Source organism: Zootoca vivipara, chromosome 14 (assembly GCF_965207765.1).
Source record: "Zootoca vivipara chromosome 14, rZooViv2.hap1.1, whole genome shotgun sequence".
NCBI classification, from domain to species: Eukaryota; Metazoa; Chordata; class Lepidosauria; order Squamata; family Lacertidae; genus Zootoca; species Zootoca vivipara.
Window position 1 is genome coordinate 22,661,091 of NC_142597.1, and position 17,606 is coordinate 22,678,696.

At 41.3% G+C, this 17,606-nt stretch overlaps 1 protein-coding gene across 5 annotated transcripts in view; it reads left to right on the plus strand.

The window, feature by feature from the left end:
* Positions 1-17,606, plus strand: part of ARHGEF12 (Rho guanine nucleotide exchange factor 12) — an 84,824-nt gene that overhangs the window by 28,642 nt on the left and 38,576 nt on the right. For 2 of the 5 annotated variants that reach the window (XM_035140228.3, XM_060283106.2), the window contains exons 2-11: positions 871-894; positions 2,485-2,573; positions 5,004-5,060; positions 10,557-10,655; positions 11,918-11,967; positions 12,600-12,657; positions 13,527-13,705; positions 14,255-14,332; positions 15,815-15,934; positions 16,410-16,544. In XM_035140228.3, coding sequence (XP_034996119.3) covers positions 871-894; positions 2,485-2,573; positions 5,004-5,060; positions 10,557-10,655; positions 11,918-11,967; positions 12,600-12,657; positions 13,527-13,705; positions 14,255-14,332; positions 15,815-15,934; positions 16,410-16,544 — 889 coding nt within the window. Of the gene's footprint in view, positions 1-870; positions 895-2,484; positions 2,574-3,847; positions 3,974-5,003; positions 5,061-10,556; positions 10,656-11,917; positions 11,968-12,599; positions 12,658-13,526; positions 13,706-14,254; positions 14,333-15,814; positions 15,935-16,409; positions 16,545-17,606 lie in introns of those variants that run through there. The other 3 variants (XM_035140230.3, XM_035140229.3, XM_088658022.1) reach the window with 3 other exon arrangements.

The window sequence follows — 17,606 nt, forward strand, 5'->3', positions numbered from 1 at the left end:
TTGGTTTAATATGCTTTGTTCTATGCTTTGTGGAATATCTCAGAGATTACTGAATGATCTTTTTTAAGGAAGGTGGTCAGAGTCTAGTTTGACTATTTTCTTTAAGTGAGCACTAAATAAAAGAATTTTATACTAGAAGGAAGAAATGAGACCTTATTAGATTCTACTTTTCAGACTTGCTTGCTACCCTGCCTCCATATCCCTTTCTTCCATTTCTCTCTCCCCCCCCCCTCTCTGTGTGTGTGTAGAGCGAGAGACTGGGAAAACTGGCCTGCAGCCCAGGAGCTTCCGGGAATCTATCACAGAATCCCTTTGGAACAGTTCTCCCCTTGACATATGCAACATTGTTTTGTGACTGGCATTCTCATGTAAGAAAGACTGAGGCCATGGGAGATAAGCTTGGAGTTTATTCTCCCAGAACTGCATTATGGAGTGTTTACATCCTCAGGCTTCTGAACAAATCTGCCCTGGTTAACGGCAGATGCTCTGCTGCAGCATGGGGGTGGGGATATTATAGAGAAATGTTAACAGTTTAAAACAGCTGCTTCACTGTGCAGTAATATTGTATAGCTTGAAACCACCTTTATGGAGGTAGATGCATATAGAATGAAGTGAGTTGCCCTACAGATTTACTTGGTGTGCCACAAGTACTTACGTACACACCTTTCTAACTCGTGTTTTTAATAGTAGCAGTCAAAATATGGAGTTGCTAAAAGTAATTATGCCAAACTCTTTGGCATAATTTGGTTACTTTGAGGTTTGTGTGTGGAGAGAAGCAACAAAGAAATGATAGAGCTATGCTAGAATTCTTATTCTTGTGATTCTTAAATGTCTAACTATTCTACACTAATTTTTATTTTTATGTTTCAGGTTTCCCCTCAAAAAACCTACAAGGTGAGTGTTTGAGAATTTGACTACCTACATACTACCTACAATATTATCTTCATAATCAAGATAATATTGGCAAATTACCATACTTGTGCAGACAAGTGAGCTCTTGGATCCAGCTCGGTGCTTCTGTGTGCTTAAGAGTTTCAAGGGTGTAGGGTTATTTACCTATCAGAGATGGATCTGCAACTGCTTGAAGTTGGCTTTTCTTAGGCACACATTACCTCCCTACATACAGGCAACTCCCCATTTTTGTGCAATCTACTTGCACGTGACCGTGGTGATGTTGGGGACCTGGAAATGGGGAGCATCCTAGAGACTCCTAGTGACTTGCAAGAAGGCACTCACCAGAACCCGAAGAGGATGTTCTATTTGGTCTACTTGTGAGCTGGAAGCACAGCAGGGATTTATTGAGGTTGCAATGCTCAGCCTTCCCACCTAACAGCTGATGTGTGGGGTAGTGCAGCGGCCACTACTGTTTCCCTGAACATCAGCTGAGAAAGCCCCGCTTCCCCTCTGGTTTGTGCAGGGGTGTGTGTCTCTGCATGAGCTGGAGGGGCAGCAGGGCTTTGCTGAGCTGTTAGGTGGAAATGTTGAATAGCCTCAACAGATCTCCACTGCCCCTCCAACTCGCCAGGAGACCTTGCCTGGGCTCCGGGGGGGGGGCGGTCTCCTCACAAGCTACTAGGATTCTCCAGAGTGTCCCCCATTTATGCACATTTCACTGTGGAAGGACGGAACGTACCCCCAGCGTAAATGGAGAGTTGGTTGTATCAGTAATGTGGAGAGCCCAGCACTTGTTAGTGTAGGGCTAGGAATCAATCAGAGTTTTTCCATGCAGAAAACATGGGCACAAAATTGACACCCTCCCCCACCCCATCCAAGTTTATCTTCAGGTTTGTGTCTCCTGTGACTTCTTGCACTGGAAGGCAGGAATCAGGCACGTCTTCCCTGTCTTTAGGTGCTGTAGAACAAAAGTGGCTGAGATTACTATAGCTGTGACCATTTACAGAAGATAAACTTGAATTTGAGACGCAACTTCCAGTGTCGCTTTGCCCATCTATGGGCACCGAAAATGGCCGCCGACGACACCGGAAGTTGCGCCTACGCACTTCCGGACATGCGTAGATGCAACTTCCAGCGCCGGCCATTTTCAGTGCCCATAGATGGGCAAAGCAGAAAAAAAAGGCCGCCGACAGGAGCGGAATAAGGGAGAATAACGGGAGACGAAGTGATACGGGGGACCGCCGGGAAACGGTACGAGAAAACGGGGGTTTCCCGGGGAAAACGGGATACTTGGCAGCTATGGGTGGTGGTGGTCAACTTCATACCCTCAGTTGGGTATTGCAACTTCACAGCCTGTGAAGTTAGGATAGCTTCAGCTCAGCTTTATATATAAAACACTTGAATTTTTTAAAAATAATATTCTCTGCAGATTTAGACAGCAGAATAGAAGTAGCAGCAAAATTTTACTGGATACATGGGAGGAGCTGTGCAGATTTCTTAAATTCTGCAGGGTCATTTCATGTTGATGATTTTATAGTATCTGTTGTCTTGGTTGATCGTCCATCTTTGCTTCTTTTTGTTTTGCTTCAGACATGGCAGCATTCTGAGCAGAGAGTCTCCAGCAGACAAGAAGCAGAAGGTTGAACGCTGCGTCAGTGCCCAGGACTTTGACCCTACAGGTAGACTCCTCAGCCTCCCGCACAACTCACTGCTTCACAACAAAGAGCTTTTAGAGTGAAAAAGTCATCTAACTTTTTCCATAGTGTAACATTAAGAAGCTACTGCTGCCTTTCTTTTTCACAGTGATTGCATAATTTTAGATACCCCCTTTTCACAAGTTGAATTCCCCAATGTATTAACTGTTGTGTTCTTCAGTTATGTAGATAATGACTCCAGTAGTGATAGGTGGGGCGAGTGGTGGTGGCAGAATCTCTGGCAAAAGCAAATATGATGGACTTCTGTTGTTACCTGTTTGATTCGATTTCTTTTATTTTAAGCCTATTTGGAGAGAAAGGGCTATTGGTGGAGCACACATATTCTGGTGGAAGAGGTGTTTCGAAACCCTGGAACCAAGCTATTTGAACTATGTGTTGGATCTCCAAACATTTCTCTTTTTGAATAAGTCTTCTGTGGCTGCATTTTTAATTGGACCAGTGGTCTCCTCCAGCACTCCTTCTATACTCAAAATTGTGGCTGCGTTTTGGAAACATTAGAAGATCTAGTTGCACATCCTATGTCATTTATCCCTATGGCTCTAGGAAACAATTATTTAAAGCAGCTGCAGCCCTTAACTATGCAGGTGCCAGTCTTGCTGATTTGGCACAATGGCAAACTGCATGGGGATTATGCTGATCTGCATGCATATTTCTGCAACGCAAAGGAGCAGACCATATGACTAGCAATCATCGAAAATGGGTATTACTGAGGGTTTTGTTGTACAAATTCCTGCACGACTTTGCATCTCTTATCCTACTTCACGTATTTTTAGGACAACATTATTAAACCACCAGTATTTGGGGACCTCCCTTTGGTAGGTTTCATAGCTACTGTGTTTTTAATAATCTAAAGCTGACTGTAGCACATTATTGGTCTAGATAAATTATTAAGGCTACTCTTTGTCTGTGAAGCGAATTTTAAACATCACCTGGCTTCATCACCCTTCTGAGTGATACCCGTCCTCACCCTTTCTCTATATATAAGCATCTGGGGACGTCTGTTTCAGTGTATCTGAAGAAGTGTGCATGCACACGAAAGCTCATACCAAAATAAAAAACTTAGTTGGTCTTTAAGGTGCTGCTGGAAGGAATTTTTTTATTTTGTATCACCTGGCTTTGTGAACCGAAGAACTTCATTTCAGTCTCCTGAGTGAAGTTGTACTTTCTCATTTTGTATTTTTATAAACCTTTAACTGGACATGGCTATTCACTTTCTTTCTTTTTCCCTATACTTGTAGACCATCTATGTTGCATTCAGAGTCTATTGCTGTCTTGGAAATTAGTCTGCATGTGGAGGTTCCACCCACCCCAACCTACTAACCCAGTGACTGCTGTGTGCTCCTAACTGTATGACTGGCTTGCGGGTGAGCCTCTTGGCCCCATGTGTTGTGTTGCTTTTTGTGTGTGCACCATACTGTTTAGTCTGTTATTTCCCCAAATCATGCAGCAGGTAAGAGGTGACTCTGAAGGTTGCAGAATGTGATATGCAAAGATAGGTCAATCAGGTATTTATACTACATCTTAATACTGGCTGGGTTCAAGCATGTTGGGCTTGAATTTTGGAGAGCAGGATTCAGTGTCTAGTTAAGCTGTGGTCTATGCTGAGTTATTATAATTATAATTATTATATATTTATTTATATAATTACTTATTTCCCCTTTTGTGAAAATTGAAACAGTTGCAACCTATTTCACTGTTTGTTTATGAGGGTGAGTGAAAATAGAAATTTCTATCCATTACTTCATTTGCCCCTGCTTAAAACTACTTATTTGTCACAGGAAGGACGTACTGCTCATTTTTATGTTACAAGCTCAACCCATTTCTAAGAGTGAGGGCTGGTACCAGTTCTTTTTTGTGAAAGTAAGAGTATGTAAATTTTCAGCCACAACATTCTGATCGTAGGTGTTCAGGATTCTTTCACCTTTGTATCCTAAGTTGTAGTGATGATCTGTTCCGACTGCCATGAAACATGTGATTCTAGCTTAAATAGGGAACTTAAATAGGGCTGGAACAAAACTATTTCACAGACAGCTAGATTCAAAACTTGCTGCCATTCCCCAGAGTGGTGGGAGCAGCCCATTTTTTATATGGTGCTTTTATAGAGTAGGGCCTGCATGTTGATCATATTAAATGCAATCCAGTTGTTGATATAGGGAGCTGGATTGTGTTAACATTTTCTTCCTTAAAAAAACCTTACAGTGTGATCTTACCTGTATTGTTCAAACCTCTGGTATTCACATTCTGATTTCAAAATGTTATCACCTCTGTGTTGTTCATACCTTGTTTGTGTTTTGCATGAATTAACCCAATTATACAAATCATTCTGACTTTTATGAATTTTTTTCCATGTTGGTCTCCATATTTCCTATATCTTTTTCTCCTGCTTTCGTGCAGATAGCTCCTCCAGGAAGACAAAGTGTAGCTCGGAGGAGAGTAGATCCGAGACGTATGGTAAGCTGAAGCAGCCACTGCAGCCTTGTGCCTTTGTTCAGTGTGCTCTGTGCTGTTGTTCTGTGTGCCCAAGGCCTCTGCCCTTTACCTGCCATGCATGGCTTATTCTGCAGCAGGGAAAAGGACTGAGCTTTTTAATGTGGCTGCTATGTGCAAGCTTTTGGCAGATGGAAACTAACTCGTGTAGTAAAAGCCAGATGTCTTTTATTTTGTCTTCCATTTCCTAATAAGAAACCTTTTTAAGGGTTGGAATATTTAGGAATCAGTGTCAGCTAATAGCAGCTTAGGGACGCGGGTTGCGCTGTGATCTAAACCACTGAGCCTTGGGCTTGCCGATCAAAAGGGCAGTGATTTGAATCCCCACGACGGGGTGAGCTCCTTTTGCTCGGTCCCTGCTCCTGCCAACCTAGCAGTTCAAAAGCACCCCAAAAAGTGCAAGTAGATTAATAGGTACCGCTCCGGCGGGAAGGTAAACGGCGTCTCCGTGCGCTGCTTTGTTGTCGGTGTTCCATTGCGCCAGAAGCGGCTTAGTCATGCTGGCCACATGACCCAGAAAAACTGCGGAGCGGACAAATGCCAGCTCCCTTGGCCTGTAAAGCGAGATGAAGCGCTGCAACCCTAGAGTCATTCACGACTGGACATAACTGTCAGGGGTCCCTTTACCTTTACCTAATAGCAGCTTAAAGGTTTGTGAATAGGTTGAGTTATAGACCGTACAGGATATGGATATATTTGCATTTTGTTTGAAGGAAATTACAGTCATTTCACTTTCCAACTGGGCATCTCTTGCTGAGTTTTCCTTAGAGAAATTGATATCCTTACTATACCTAAGATTGACAGCTACCGTACTTGCATAGAACCATTAGAACAGCATGGGTAGTTTTGTAATTGAAAATATTAAAATTTCAGTTAACTGTATAATAGGCATGCTCCACATCAGGTATGATTTCTACCCCATAATTTCTGTTCTGCTACTTGTCTTGTGAATGATCAGACCTTTTTAAAATGGGTAAATCCAGAACTGTAAGATTATTTAATATCAGTGTTCCTACCGCTTTCCTTGCATCCTCCCAGTAGTGAAATACATTTTTATCAAGGAATAACAAATGGCCCTATAGGACAAATACCTGCCTTCCTCTTGTTTTGATTCCACCACCTCCTTATATGTATGTTGGCACAAAACCTTCTGATACTAATCTCAACTTGAATTTGGTATAATCACTTGTTACCCTGTGTGTTGTTTTTTAGCACTTGAATTCTTTTCAAAACAATTTCTTTCTAGATAAGTTGTTTCAGTTTCTAGCTTTAATGCACTTTGGAAGAAATCCCATGCTTTCTCTAGAAAAATAACAAATTAAAGGGTCCAGTCTTGTTAAGATTTATGTACTGGTTTGCTGAACTAATTGTTCCCTGCTGCAGAATCATCTTCATCAGTTTTGCTATGCTGAACTGCTCTGTGGGATGGAATGGACAGTGAGGTGTGGTTTTTGCTATTTGTTCCAAACAATGCATATGGAAACTCTCCACAGCTAATTCATTCTTGTGTGGTTCCTTAAAAAGGAATTTAAGTAGCAGCCATAGTGGTAGCTGCTGAACCCTCTAAAGCAGTGATTCCCAATTTGCTATGTACTGTGGACCCCCTGTTTTTCAAAATCCAAGCCAAGGACCCCCTACTTTTGAAAATTCTGATATCTCTATTGTAGTTTTTGGTATGTGAATGATGCCACAGACCCCTTGGGTAGATAGTGCAGACCCCCTGGGTTCACATACCCCCATTTGGAAACCACTGCTCTAAAGCAACCTTGGCCAACCTGGTGCCCTCCAGAGTTTTGGACTGCAATTTGCGTTGGCCTTAGCCAACATGGTCCTAACAAATAGTTTGTACTTTGAAGTAGAAGAGTTGACTATATTGATGTAATCCCCTTTGGGAGAGGAGTTTCCCCTCCCCTGCAGCTATTTGCATATCCTTCTGCTATGTACAAAATGGAGGAATGACAATATTGCTACCTTAGAGGTCAGAAGAAATCCCAGTGCTAGTTGTATTGAATACTGGTCTAAGTATCATTCAGAACTTCAGTATGGTAGTGCAAACTTTCCACTGCCATCAGTTTTTCTGTGAAGTAACCAATTAATCTGTCTTGATTACAGGAATTGTGCTGTGTGCCTTTTGGGATCAATCTTAAATTTTGTTTCCCCTGCCTTTACTGTGTGCCTTGGCTTTTCATGAATGTAGAGTGAAACATGATTTCCTAACCCAAGCCTTTCTGCTTCCTCTCATACTTCCTGCAGAAACTTTGTCTTTGGTTAGGATTTATCTGTGTGACTCCCATTCCTTTCCTTTATTTTGCTGTGCTGGCTCTCTTCCTCCCCTCCTCCCTCTTCCTACTGGTGCTGTTATTTGTGTGGAAAAGTTTGTAGTATTTGTTTTGGATGGGGTCAAGCTATTTAAGAGCCTGCAAGTGGAGAATGCTATGCTTTTTATGACTGCAGCCTCTTTTGCTTGTCTTTGGATATTACTGAGGGAAATGTCTTGAACAGGTAAAATTGATTAGAAGTGTTGCAGTTACCCTTTTAAGGTGAGAGCTGTTGAGATGCCTGTTTTGAATGAGAGAGAAGTTCACACTCCTTGATTGCTTATGATATGAGATATAACATAAAACATAAACAGGGACTGTGGTTTTAAACTCCTGGATAATACAAGGTGTCTTTTGCATTCTTCTTTTTAAACATTGCCAGTTTCTCTTATATTCAGCCGACAAAGACTAAACATTTCCCCCCCTCCCCCCTGTTTTAGAGAAATAGCTCCATAGCAGAGTTTGATACCTACACATTGAATCTGTGTTGTGGTGAATATTGCTGTGGTCTGTTTCTCAATACCTGTAATTTCAGACATTTAAGAGGTTCAAGGAATGGTTTTGAAATCAGGTTCTTGGCATAAATTGTAGTTTTTGTTCCAGAAAAGCTTAGCCACCTCATGTTCATGGCAGATAATTTGGGGGTTGAGGATGACTCGATTAGACTTTGTTGACCCTCCCCTCAACAGTTTTCTTTATTCAGCTTTATTTTTGCAAAGCATTTGTGTTACATAAAGACTAAATCTGAGATTCTTAGTCCTAAACTCTTTTTCTATATTTTTTTTTTGGGGGGGGGAGTTTACATGTCTATATTTTATAATGCCATTTTTTTCTGTTGCCTAAATGAATGCTAAAGGAGTCTATATATTTTGTACTGCCCCTTTCCCTCATTTTACGCCTCCTACATCCTTGCAATATGTAGCAAGAACAAGGAGCAAAATTATCGTGGGGATTCGAACCGCCAACCTTCTGATCAGCAAGCCCTAGGCTCAGTGGTTTAACCTACAGCGCCACCTGGGTCCCCTATACCTATTTTAGGTATAAATAAATAAATAAATAAATAAGTAAGTTGAGCACTGGACAAATGGAATTGATTGAGTTCTACAAGTAGTGTGTGAGCTATTGCTACTGTAATAATAAGCTCACAAATAATAGTTCAGAATGCTGCACTGTAATACTGTTGAGTTGTTGCTTCTATACAGGGCTATGCTTTTGGTTTTGCTTCTTCTCACCTTTCCCATGTGTCATTGTACAAATAGCCCATGGTACTGATAGAAATACAGCTATTCTTTTACTGAATACTTGAATATTGATTTATTGTTACATGATTCTTTTGTCAAGCCAGTTGGCCAATTACCTGAAAGAGAATTTTACCTCAGGATTTTTATTCCCCCCACCCCCGCTGCAAGGAAATAGCTGGACTAATGGCCTGACTTGGTTATAGGGCTGCTTCCTACATGTACTGCAGCATTTAAAAGACAAGCAACAAATATCAAAGGAAAAAGCAATCTGTAAAAGTAGTACTTTATTTTTTAAAATTATTTTCATTTATAAACATTACAATTATTCAACAAACATTCTAACATTTCAAACTTTGACTCCCTTCCCCCTCTGTCTGTGGTTCTTTGCATTTATTTTTGTCATTTCCTGCATACTCCAAATTGTCTTAATTTATTCTTTTATTCATCTATCCTCATAAATATCTCATATACATTTTTGAAACTGCAGGTTGTAAAAGCAATATTTAAGAGGGGTTGGGAAGATGAGTAAAGGATTTTCTACAAGGCAAAGCTTCAATGTTGCTTGCTACTTGCTTGTGCAATCCACTTTTGATTGGAAAGCAATGGCAAACTCTCAGTTGATTCTGATAAATCTGGATTGCATCCAGTATGATTAAAGTTTTATACTGAACTTCAGATGTATAACCAGAAAGATTAAAAATCTGTGTGACTAGAGAATGTGTTGCTAGCCCATTCATTTACTTGCATGGAATTCCTAGTCACCTATGGAGATCAGGTGAATCGTGAAATACAATACTGTATTCAGTGCCACCACTTGACAGACATTCATTCTGGCCTTCATTTGTCAAACTGTTTGGGCAGAAGGCGGTTTTTAAAACTGGTTTGCTGTGAGGCCAGTAGCCTGTGTTTCCTATTGGCTGGAGAAGAGGGGAACCTCTCCCCACCCTCTGCAATCAGCCTAGAAATGGAGACTATGGTAATTACAGATAGACAAGTCAGTGAGTTCTTTGGCTTTATTTAAAAGCTTAATTTTACATTACAGCTTTTAATACTTTACCAGGTTATTTCTGTTTAAAAAGGGTACGCTTTTAGTGTGTGGTTTGTTCAGCCCATCTGAATATCTGGAGTGGGGTTATCCATTTTGGTTTTCTCCAGATGTTGTGAATTACAGATCCCATCAGCCTAAACCAGCATGGCCAACGGTCAAGGTTGTTGAAAGTCATACCCTCCATATGTTTTGGACTCCCACTCCCACTGCATATCAAATTTGGTAGCTTTTTGGTGGCCATTTCCCTGATATTGGGATGCTCTCCTTGAAATGTACAACTACAAACCTGAGGATGGTGAGCCTGTGCACAGCTTTAGCAAGGGAAGCAGTTTTTATGGGAACTGTAGGTGCTTTGTAGAAAACATTGGAAAGAGAGCAAATGTGCAGTATCATTAAGGAGCCCGTTAACTTGGAAATGCAGGGGAAAACAGTATAAATGTAAGAAAGAGGGGGAGGGAAGTCAAAATATGATGTGGAATAATTCAAATTTAGGTTTTGTGTTTGTTGTAAAATGAAAAGTATAATTTATTTATTTTCATAAAAAGAATCATTAAGTTGCCCTCTTCTCCAAAGGTTATTGTTAGTTGATGATGTGGCTGATGTGCCTGTGTACTTTACCTTTCTTTACTATAGCTTTGTGTCATGTGATCAATGTTGTAAGCATGGCCAACCTTCTGTAGTAATTACCTTGCTTATGGACTGATCTCCCATTGTTGGTTTTTTTTCCCTCCTTCCATGTCCACCCTGCAGCTTCCCTTTGCGCACATTCTGTAGGTTGCAATTATTGCTAACCAAAATGAGGTTTTGGCTTGATGCCTATATTGTGTCTCTTTTTCATTTCCCCCTTATGCAGGTCTTGTCCAGCGTTGTGTTATTATCCAGCGGGATGAAAATGGATTTGGGCTGACCGTCAGTGGAGACAATCCTGTCTTTGTACAGTCCGTCAAAGAAGGTGAGGGTGCTCGTTCAGGGCAATTCCATGTATTACAGTTGTAGTGAATACATGTGTGTCTGCTTGTACCTTGCAGTGTGAAACTTGAATATGCATGTTTCACATTACAATGCATTCAGAAACATGGCAAAGAAAGCTTCCATTGACCCTTATTGTTAGCAGTATATTTATGTAGCATACAGGTAAAATGAACATGATTGTTTTGTTTCACATTACAGATGTGCAAATAGGTTGAATATTGTAATGTGTTTCCACTAAAATTCTAACATGCAAAAGGGCACTAAGTCTTTCATATGAATTTTTGTGTTTGAAGAACAATACCCATGTAGAAAATAGCATTCTGTGTATTTCGGTTGTGAATTCTGTATGTATATATATTTTAAAGGGACAAGCATAGAAAAAGAGGATTTCCACATTTGACATGCAATACATAGAATTTGTATTTGGGTATTCTGCCAAGTATATAAATCTCTTATGAAGTGATCATAAGTATGCTAGAGACAAAAATTAATCTGTAGTCGATAGAGGCCTACATGAGGAAAAAGCCTTGCTTTATTGCATATTGGGAGAATAGTGCAACTCTAGAGACTGAAATAAAAGAAGTGCTTTATTGTCTTTGCTATGAAGGAAACTAATTAGTTATGGTTCTACTTGCAATTCAATAAATTCAGTAAACTTTATTTGTATAGCCAACAGCCATAGCAACAAAATACATGCAATATAGAATTAAAAACAACAAGGATAAAAAGATCATATGACTATGGTTGACGTTTAAAAGGTAGCCCTTAGTCTCATTGCACCCTCGATAAATTTGGCAACTGTTGTTGTTCTCAGGTCATTTTGATCTGATAGAAGATCAGATTGCAACCAATCATCAATTTCCTAGAATATATAGGCTCTTGGAATTGTAGGTGGCAAAGGTCTTCTTTCTGTAAGGCAGAATGAAGGCTTGGATGCAGCTGCATGATAACCTTCCACATTGTATATTTTGGCCCAAAACAGAAGCAGGTAGGCAGGTAGACAAGTGGACTGTCCTTTTTATGAAATCCAGCAAAGCAGGTTTTGTGGCTCATGCTGGTGATGGTCTGGCATGGTCTGCAGTTGGGGACAATCTGTGCCATTGGAACAGCATACATAGTCTTTACAGGGTGTGGGCCTTGCATAGCAAGAAAGGGAAAGGTGTGTTTGGCTTGGACACGAGAGTAGAAGAACACTGGGAACAAAAATGTGTTGAGTTCTAAATGGCTGATTTTTCCCTTTAGATGGAGCAGCCATGCGGGCTGGGGTTCAAACTGGTGACCGAATTATTAAGGTGAGAACATTTAGTGTCATTAGAAGAGTAAATTGCTGCTGGAGAGTGACAAGAATGCTTCCGTGGTCGTCATCACAGTGTTTTGCCAAAATCTACCGCCCAGGAACATTTGAGACACTGTGTGTTTTTCTATATTTAGAATTGGCAATGAGCAAGAGGTATTTTTGGGGGAGATGCTTTTTTTTGTACAGCACTCTAGTTTCATAACCTTGCTTTATAAGCTGATGTAAATTGCACAAGGCTTCAATTTCATGTCTACAAAAAGGTCTTTAAGCATAGAGTTGGTGTTTGTACGTGTGTGTAGAAGAGGGCAGAGCCAGAATTCACTTCAGTTTCTCAGTTTCTCATTCCCATTAAAAATCACAAGAAAGTGAATATTTGGTTCTAAAACAATCTAAGAGTATAACTCCAAAGGTTTTATCTGTTGTTAAATTGTCTCTCTGATGCCTGTGGTGAAAATCTTTTACTGTTTTAGTTAGATATTTCAGGGCATTCTTGTCTATCATGCTGTTGGAGCATAGTTCCTGTTAAAAGGCATGAAGGAAGTGAAATCAGTTCAGTTTTGTAGCATGGAAGACCCATGTTATGTACAATTGAAAATGCAAATTCACACAGCTATTACCTCTTCCTAGGTGAATGGGACTCTGGTAACTCACTCCAACCATTTGGAGGTGGTGAAGCTGATAAAGTGTGAGTAAACTAAGGACAAACTGCTATTGTTCTCCCTGGGCTTAATCATGGAGGTTGAACTGTCCCAGTTGAGCCAGGGGGCAGTTTGTAACGGGATTTTAGCCATGATACTGCTCTATTACTGTCTGAAGGCATTGGGGTGCATTTCAGGATCATAGTATTAAATGGAATCTTGCATAATTTGGAAAATTATGAACCTGTGGGTATGAACCTTGAGACCTGTGGGTATAGGGCAGTAAAAAAATTAATATATAATAATAAATATTTTTTTTAAAAACCCTCAAGGTCTATGAGACAGTTAAACCTATTTGACTAGCAGATGACTTCCGCTGCTTATTTTGTTAAAAGCTAGGGGAAAAGTTGCTTATCTGACAGTCCCTCACATTTAATTCTTCTTGTTGTCAACATTATTAAGTTGATTTTAAACCTGTGCTTGTCATGCTTAGTTGTCCTGATTCCCTGCACTATAGCTGAAGCAGGTGGAATGATCTTCTGACCAACTTCTTTAAACAGGGATTATTTGGCCCAGGACAACCCTGTGCTTCCTCTGCTCCTGTGGTACTGCACACATTGTTTGGTGCTCCAGTGCCATAAGTATACATGTGGTGGGTGCTTGAGGAAACAGAAGGAATCTGCTTCCCTCTTGTTGCACCTTTGTAATGTACACAATACCCTGACAAGCATCACACTTTAGGAATCCTGGGTTGATACTTAATAACTAAAGTGGGCTTTGCTTGCTTGCATGTGTTCTCTCAGTTGGTAGTAGTGGCAGGTATCTTAGCATGAGAAGTTGGTTTTCTGAATGGATAGACTTTTTCCTCTCTGGTCACAAGAACAAAAATAAATGGAATTTTGTCCTTTCTCTGCAGCGGGTTCCTATGTAGCACTCACTGTGCAAGGGCGCCCACCTGGGTCGCCCCAGATTCCACTGGCTGATTCTGAGATGGATCCAGTAGCATTTGGACATATGTCTCCCATCATGACATCTCCACACTCACCTGGAACATCTGGAAACACAGAGAGAATTACCAGCCCAGTGTTGATGGGGGTAAGATCTAGCAGGTTTGGGGAGAAGTGGGTTAGACTATGTGGTATGAAAATGTCCTTTGTCCTGCCCCAACCACTCTAATGGTACCGTAATAAAGTCTTAAGTCCTGAGATGCATCTGATTAGTCTGTTACAATATATATTTCTCTGCCTAGCCACATTGCCACAGAACTCAAATTGTTGTATTTATATGGAGGCATGAGACAGAGGCAGAATTGGGATAGCAGTGGGTGGCACTGCTGTTGATCTGTTATGCTGCTGCTTGAAATAGTATTTTCTCCAGCCCATCTGTCATCCATAAATTTGATTCTCTGCTGAAGGCAAGGAGAGAGGATCACATGATAATGAAAATGCAACATTGCAACAAACATGCCCCTTCTAAGAAATAAAATTAGCCCAGTGATTGTGTTGTCTTAAATACAAAAATAAGTATGGATAACTTATAATGTGTTTTAACATACTGTGAGCAATTTAGAATACTTTGTAGAAGATCTGTTTGAGAAGAGTTGAACTTGCCTTGTAATTATGTTTTGCCTTCTCTTCTTATCAGGAGGAAAATAATATTGTTCATAGCCAGAAGGTGGAGATTTTGAGGAAGATGCTTCAGAAGGAGCAGGAGAGGCTACAGGTACCAAAGAGGAATCTTTTGGAGAAAAAAAGAATGCTGCTTCCTAAATTGGCCATTTAACCTGGTTTAACACCTGAATCCCAAGCACAATGCATGAATGATTGTACATTTGAAAGCTCTAAGATTAAGTCTGCATTGAATGTTTCTCAGGCAGGCATCTTCATGTTACCTTAGCAGGGGCCAACAACCTAAGGCCCATGGGCTACAAGCGGCCCACGGGGGTCGTTTAACCGGCCCATGAACCGCCCCCGAACTGAGCCACCCACTTGGCGAGTCCCTGCGCGCTGTCAGCATGTCCAGGAGGGTGCCTACTCAAGAGTAAGGCCATGGCAGAGACACATACCCAACTGGCATGCTCCCTCCCTCCTGGGAGATCGTTCGGGAGCTTCTTGAGCGTTCTTCAGCCCGAACGTCACAGTGACCGGTGATGTGAAGCACCAGCACACTTTAGGGATCCGCAGAGGTTTGCACAGTTGCGTGACAGACTCAGCAGCACAGCATTCTGGCTAAGCTAGTTTATCTACATATAAACAGACTCGGAGCTCTTCATTATGGCTCCCTCTCTCTAGCATCACAGGCAGTAAAGAGAGTGAACAAAGGAACAACAGTTCCACTTCAGGAACACGTAAGACAAACATCCTGTCTACGTCACTTCCACACTGTGGAATGAAAACACATACAGTCATATGATACACAATAAACCTATGGCTGCAGATGGGCACAGCGCGGCGTGGGGACTCGCTTCCGCGGTGCCAAAAATTGTGTCTGCGCAAATGCCAGAAATCGCGGGGCCATGCACGTGCATGATCCAGCCCACGGAGGGATCTCCACTGGAGTGAACCGGCCCAGGCGAGGTAAACCTTGCCGACCCCTGCCTTAGAGAAACAAAAAGTCACAGGATCTCTGGAAGTGAATATTAGTGCAGTTTACTATTCTTAGGCAATGTTTCAAGTTAATTTATTTTCAGATTTGGGAGGCACATTGCCTCCTTATCCCAGCCATTACATTAACTTGAATCATTGGTTGCTAATATGGAGGGAAAGGGGACAAATGGCTATATAAACCTGTATAGAGCTGTTTTTAGTCTTCAGTGTGATTGCAGAATTATGTCCGTATATATACAACTTTTAGTCATTTTATATCTGGCACATTTTTGTATACTACAGAGCACTTCACCAATTCAAACTAATTTATCTTTACAAGGCTGAGGAGTCCTTGTCTGTGGCCTCCCAGTGACCTTCAGCCCTTTTTGTCTCCGAAATTATCTCACTGAACTTGACTGCATTAGTAGGAATAGTATTTATTTATTTTTATTTCTTACAATTTAACATTCAATATTAAAAAACAGTGTAAAACAAATTAGTCACAAGAATAGGGTGGGTGCTGAAAACGTGGCTTAATTTGTATTTGAAACTTGGCCTATAAATACAACCAGGGGATCATAATGATGGAATGATTCTCCAAATCTTTAAATTGTTTTAGTCCTTGCAAGAAGATTACGGCCGCACTCCCACTCCAAAACTTCTCAAGGAGATCCAGGAAGCCAAGAAGCACATCCCTCAGCTACAGGAACAGTTGTCCAAGGCAACAGGCTCCATTCAGGTAATGGGAATGCTTGCAGTCTTGATCAGACTATCCTAGAAGGGAATGTTGTGTGGGAGGAGGAAACTGTTCCCAGCTCTGTCTGTGCCAGTTTGCACAAGCTTGTAGTGTTCTCTGAGTGCAGTAAATTAAAGTACACACAAGTTAAAGCTTGGTCTCATTTCTGATTGAGCGCATAGAAACTGATGATTGATGAGGGGATCATTATGCAGAGGATTTAAAGCCTTTTTATGAGTAATTACACACATTCCTTGTTCAAATGGTTTAGTAGGGTTAAATATAGCTGTATTTATGCCTGGCCCTTTTTGGGGATCCCTTAAATTAGAGGCCGAGATGTGTTTTGCAGAGTTCTCATCAGGGACCTGCAAAATTTTACATGCCCCTCTTCTGATATAGCTCACTCTTGTAAAATTTTTGTTAAAGCATCACTGCATGGGGTGCTTGCTGTTTCTTACCCATGTCTGTCTATTTACAGGATGGAGTTTTATCTTCCAAGTCTGTGACAGAGTCTTTGCAGATCAGTGAGGTAGAGACTGAGAGCGGGGATGGGCTGAACAAAGGAGACTGCAGTTTTGGTGATGGCTCCCAGTTAAATAGTGACACAGCTGAGGTGAGCACTTTGCTTGAAGCAACATGTGACTTGATTAGTGAGGATTGTCTCAGCCAGTATCTTGTATTTGTAAGGCAACCAATCCCCTGTTCTGATAGAAGCAAGTGAGGCCCAGTTTGAAAGAGTTGTGGTGGTTTTAGTGTCCACTGTCACTTGACAACCCCCTTAAAATTGCTGTTTCTATCCTGTTTCTCCTGCCTTCCTCCATAAATGTGCCAGGTGACTTTCTGTGCAAAAAGATCTTATGAGATGTGTTTGACGGAGTGAGTGACTTGACCAAGATGACCCTGTGAGCCTCCTGGCCTAGCAGGAATTTGAACCCACCTTTCAAGCCCAGTTTTGATCCTACAAATAATTCCTGCTTCTGTATTCTTCCTGTTGTCTCTCCTACCTTTCAAATGGTTAAGCTGTTAGTCTGCATACTCTTCTTAGAAAGAACAGTATGAGGACAGAACCCATTGTTGTGTGGAAGCCTGCTGTGCGAGTCTTCATTGGCAGCCTGGAGAAGGAGTGCCATGTTTTTCAAGCCCAGGGTTTCCTGGCACGCACCCAGTTGCTGTGCAGAGAACAGCAATGCTGGCCTCTCCTAGTGAACCAAGGGGGATAACAGTACCTTTAAGAACATGTTAGAAGCCATTTTGTGGTTAGAATGACTCAAACTTGTAGGGGCAGGAGTGTTAAAGGGAGGGGGCAGGAGCTTGATTCCTACCACAGACAGCTGAGTCCCTTTCCAACTGTTTTTTTGTGAATTTAAATATTTGGGTAGGGCTCAGGGCAACCTAAACCATTCCATACTAGCCTAGGTTAATATATCTCCAGGTTTAAAGCAAGAGAACTAAATGGTATTTTCCCTTGGGTAGTGACTGTCTTACGTCACCTCACTCCCCTCCCCTCTATCACCTAACTTTTAAAAATCTGTGACACTATTGTAAACTTGATAGTTTTAATTAAAGGTAAAGGTAAAGTGACCCCTGACCATTAGGTCCAGTCGTGACCGACTCTGGGGTTGCGCGCTCATCTCGCATTATTGGCCGAGGGAGCCGGCGTATAGCTTCCAGGTCA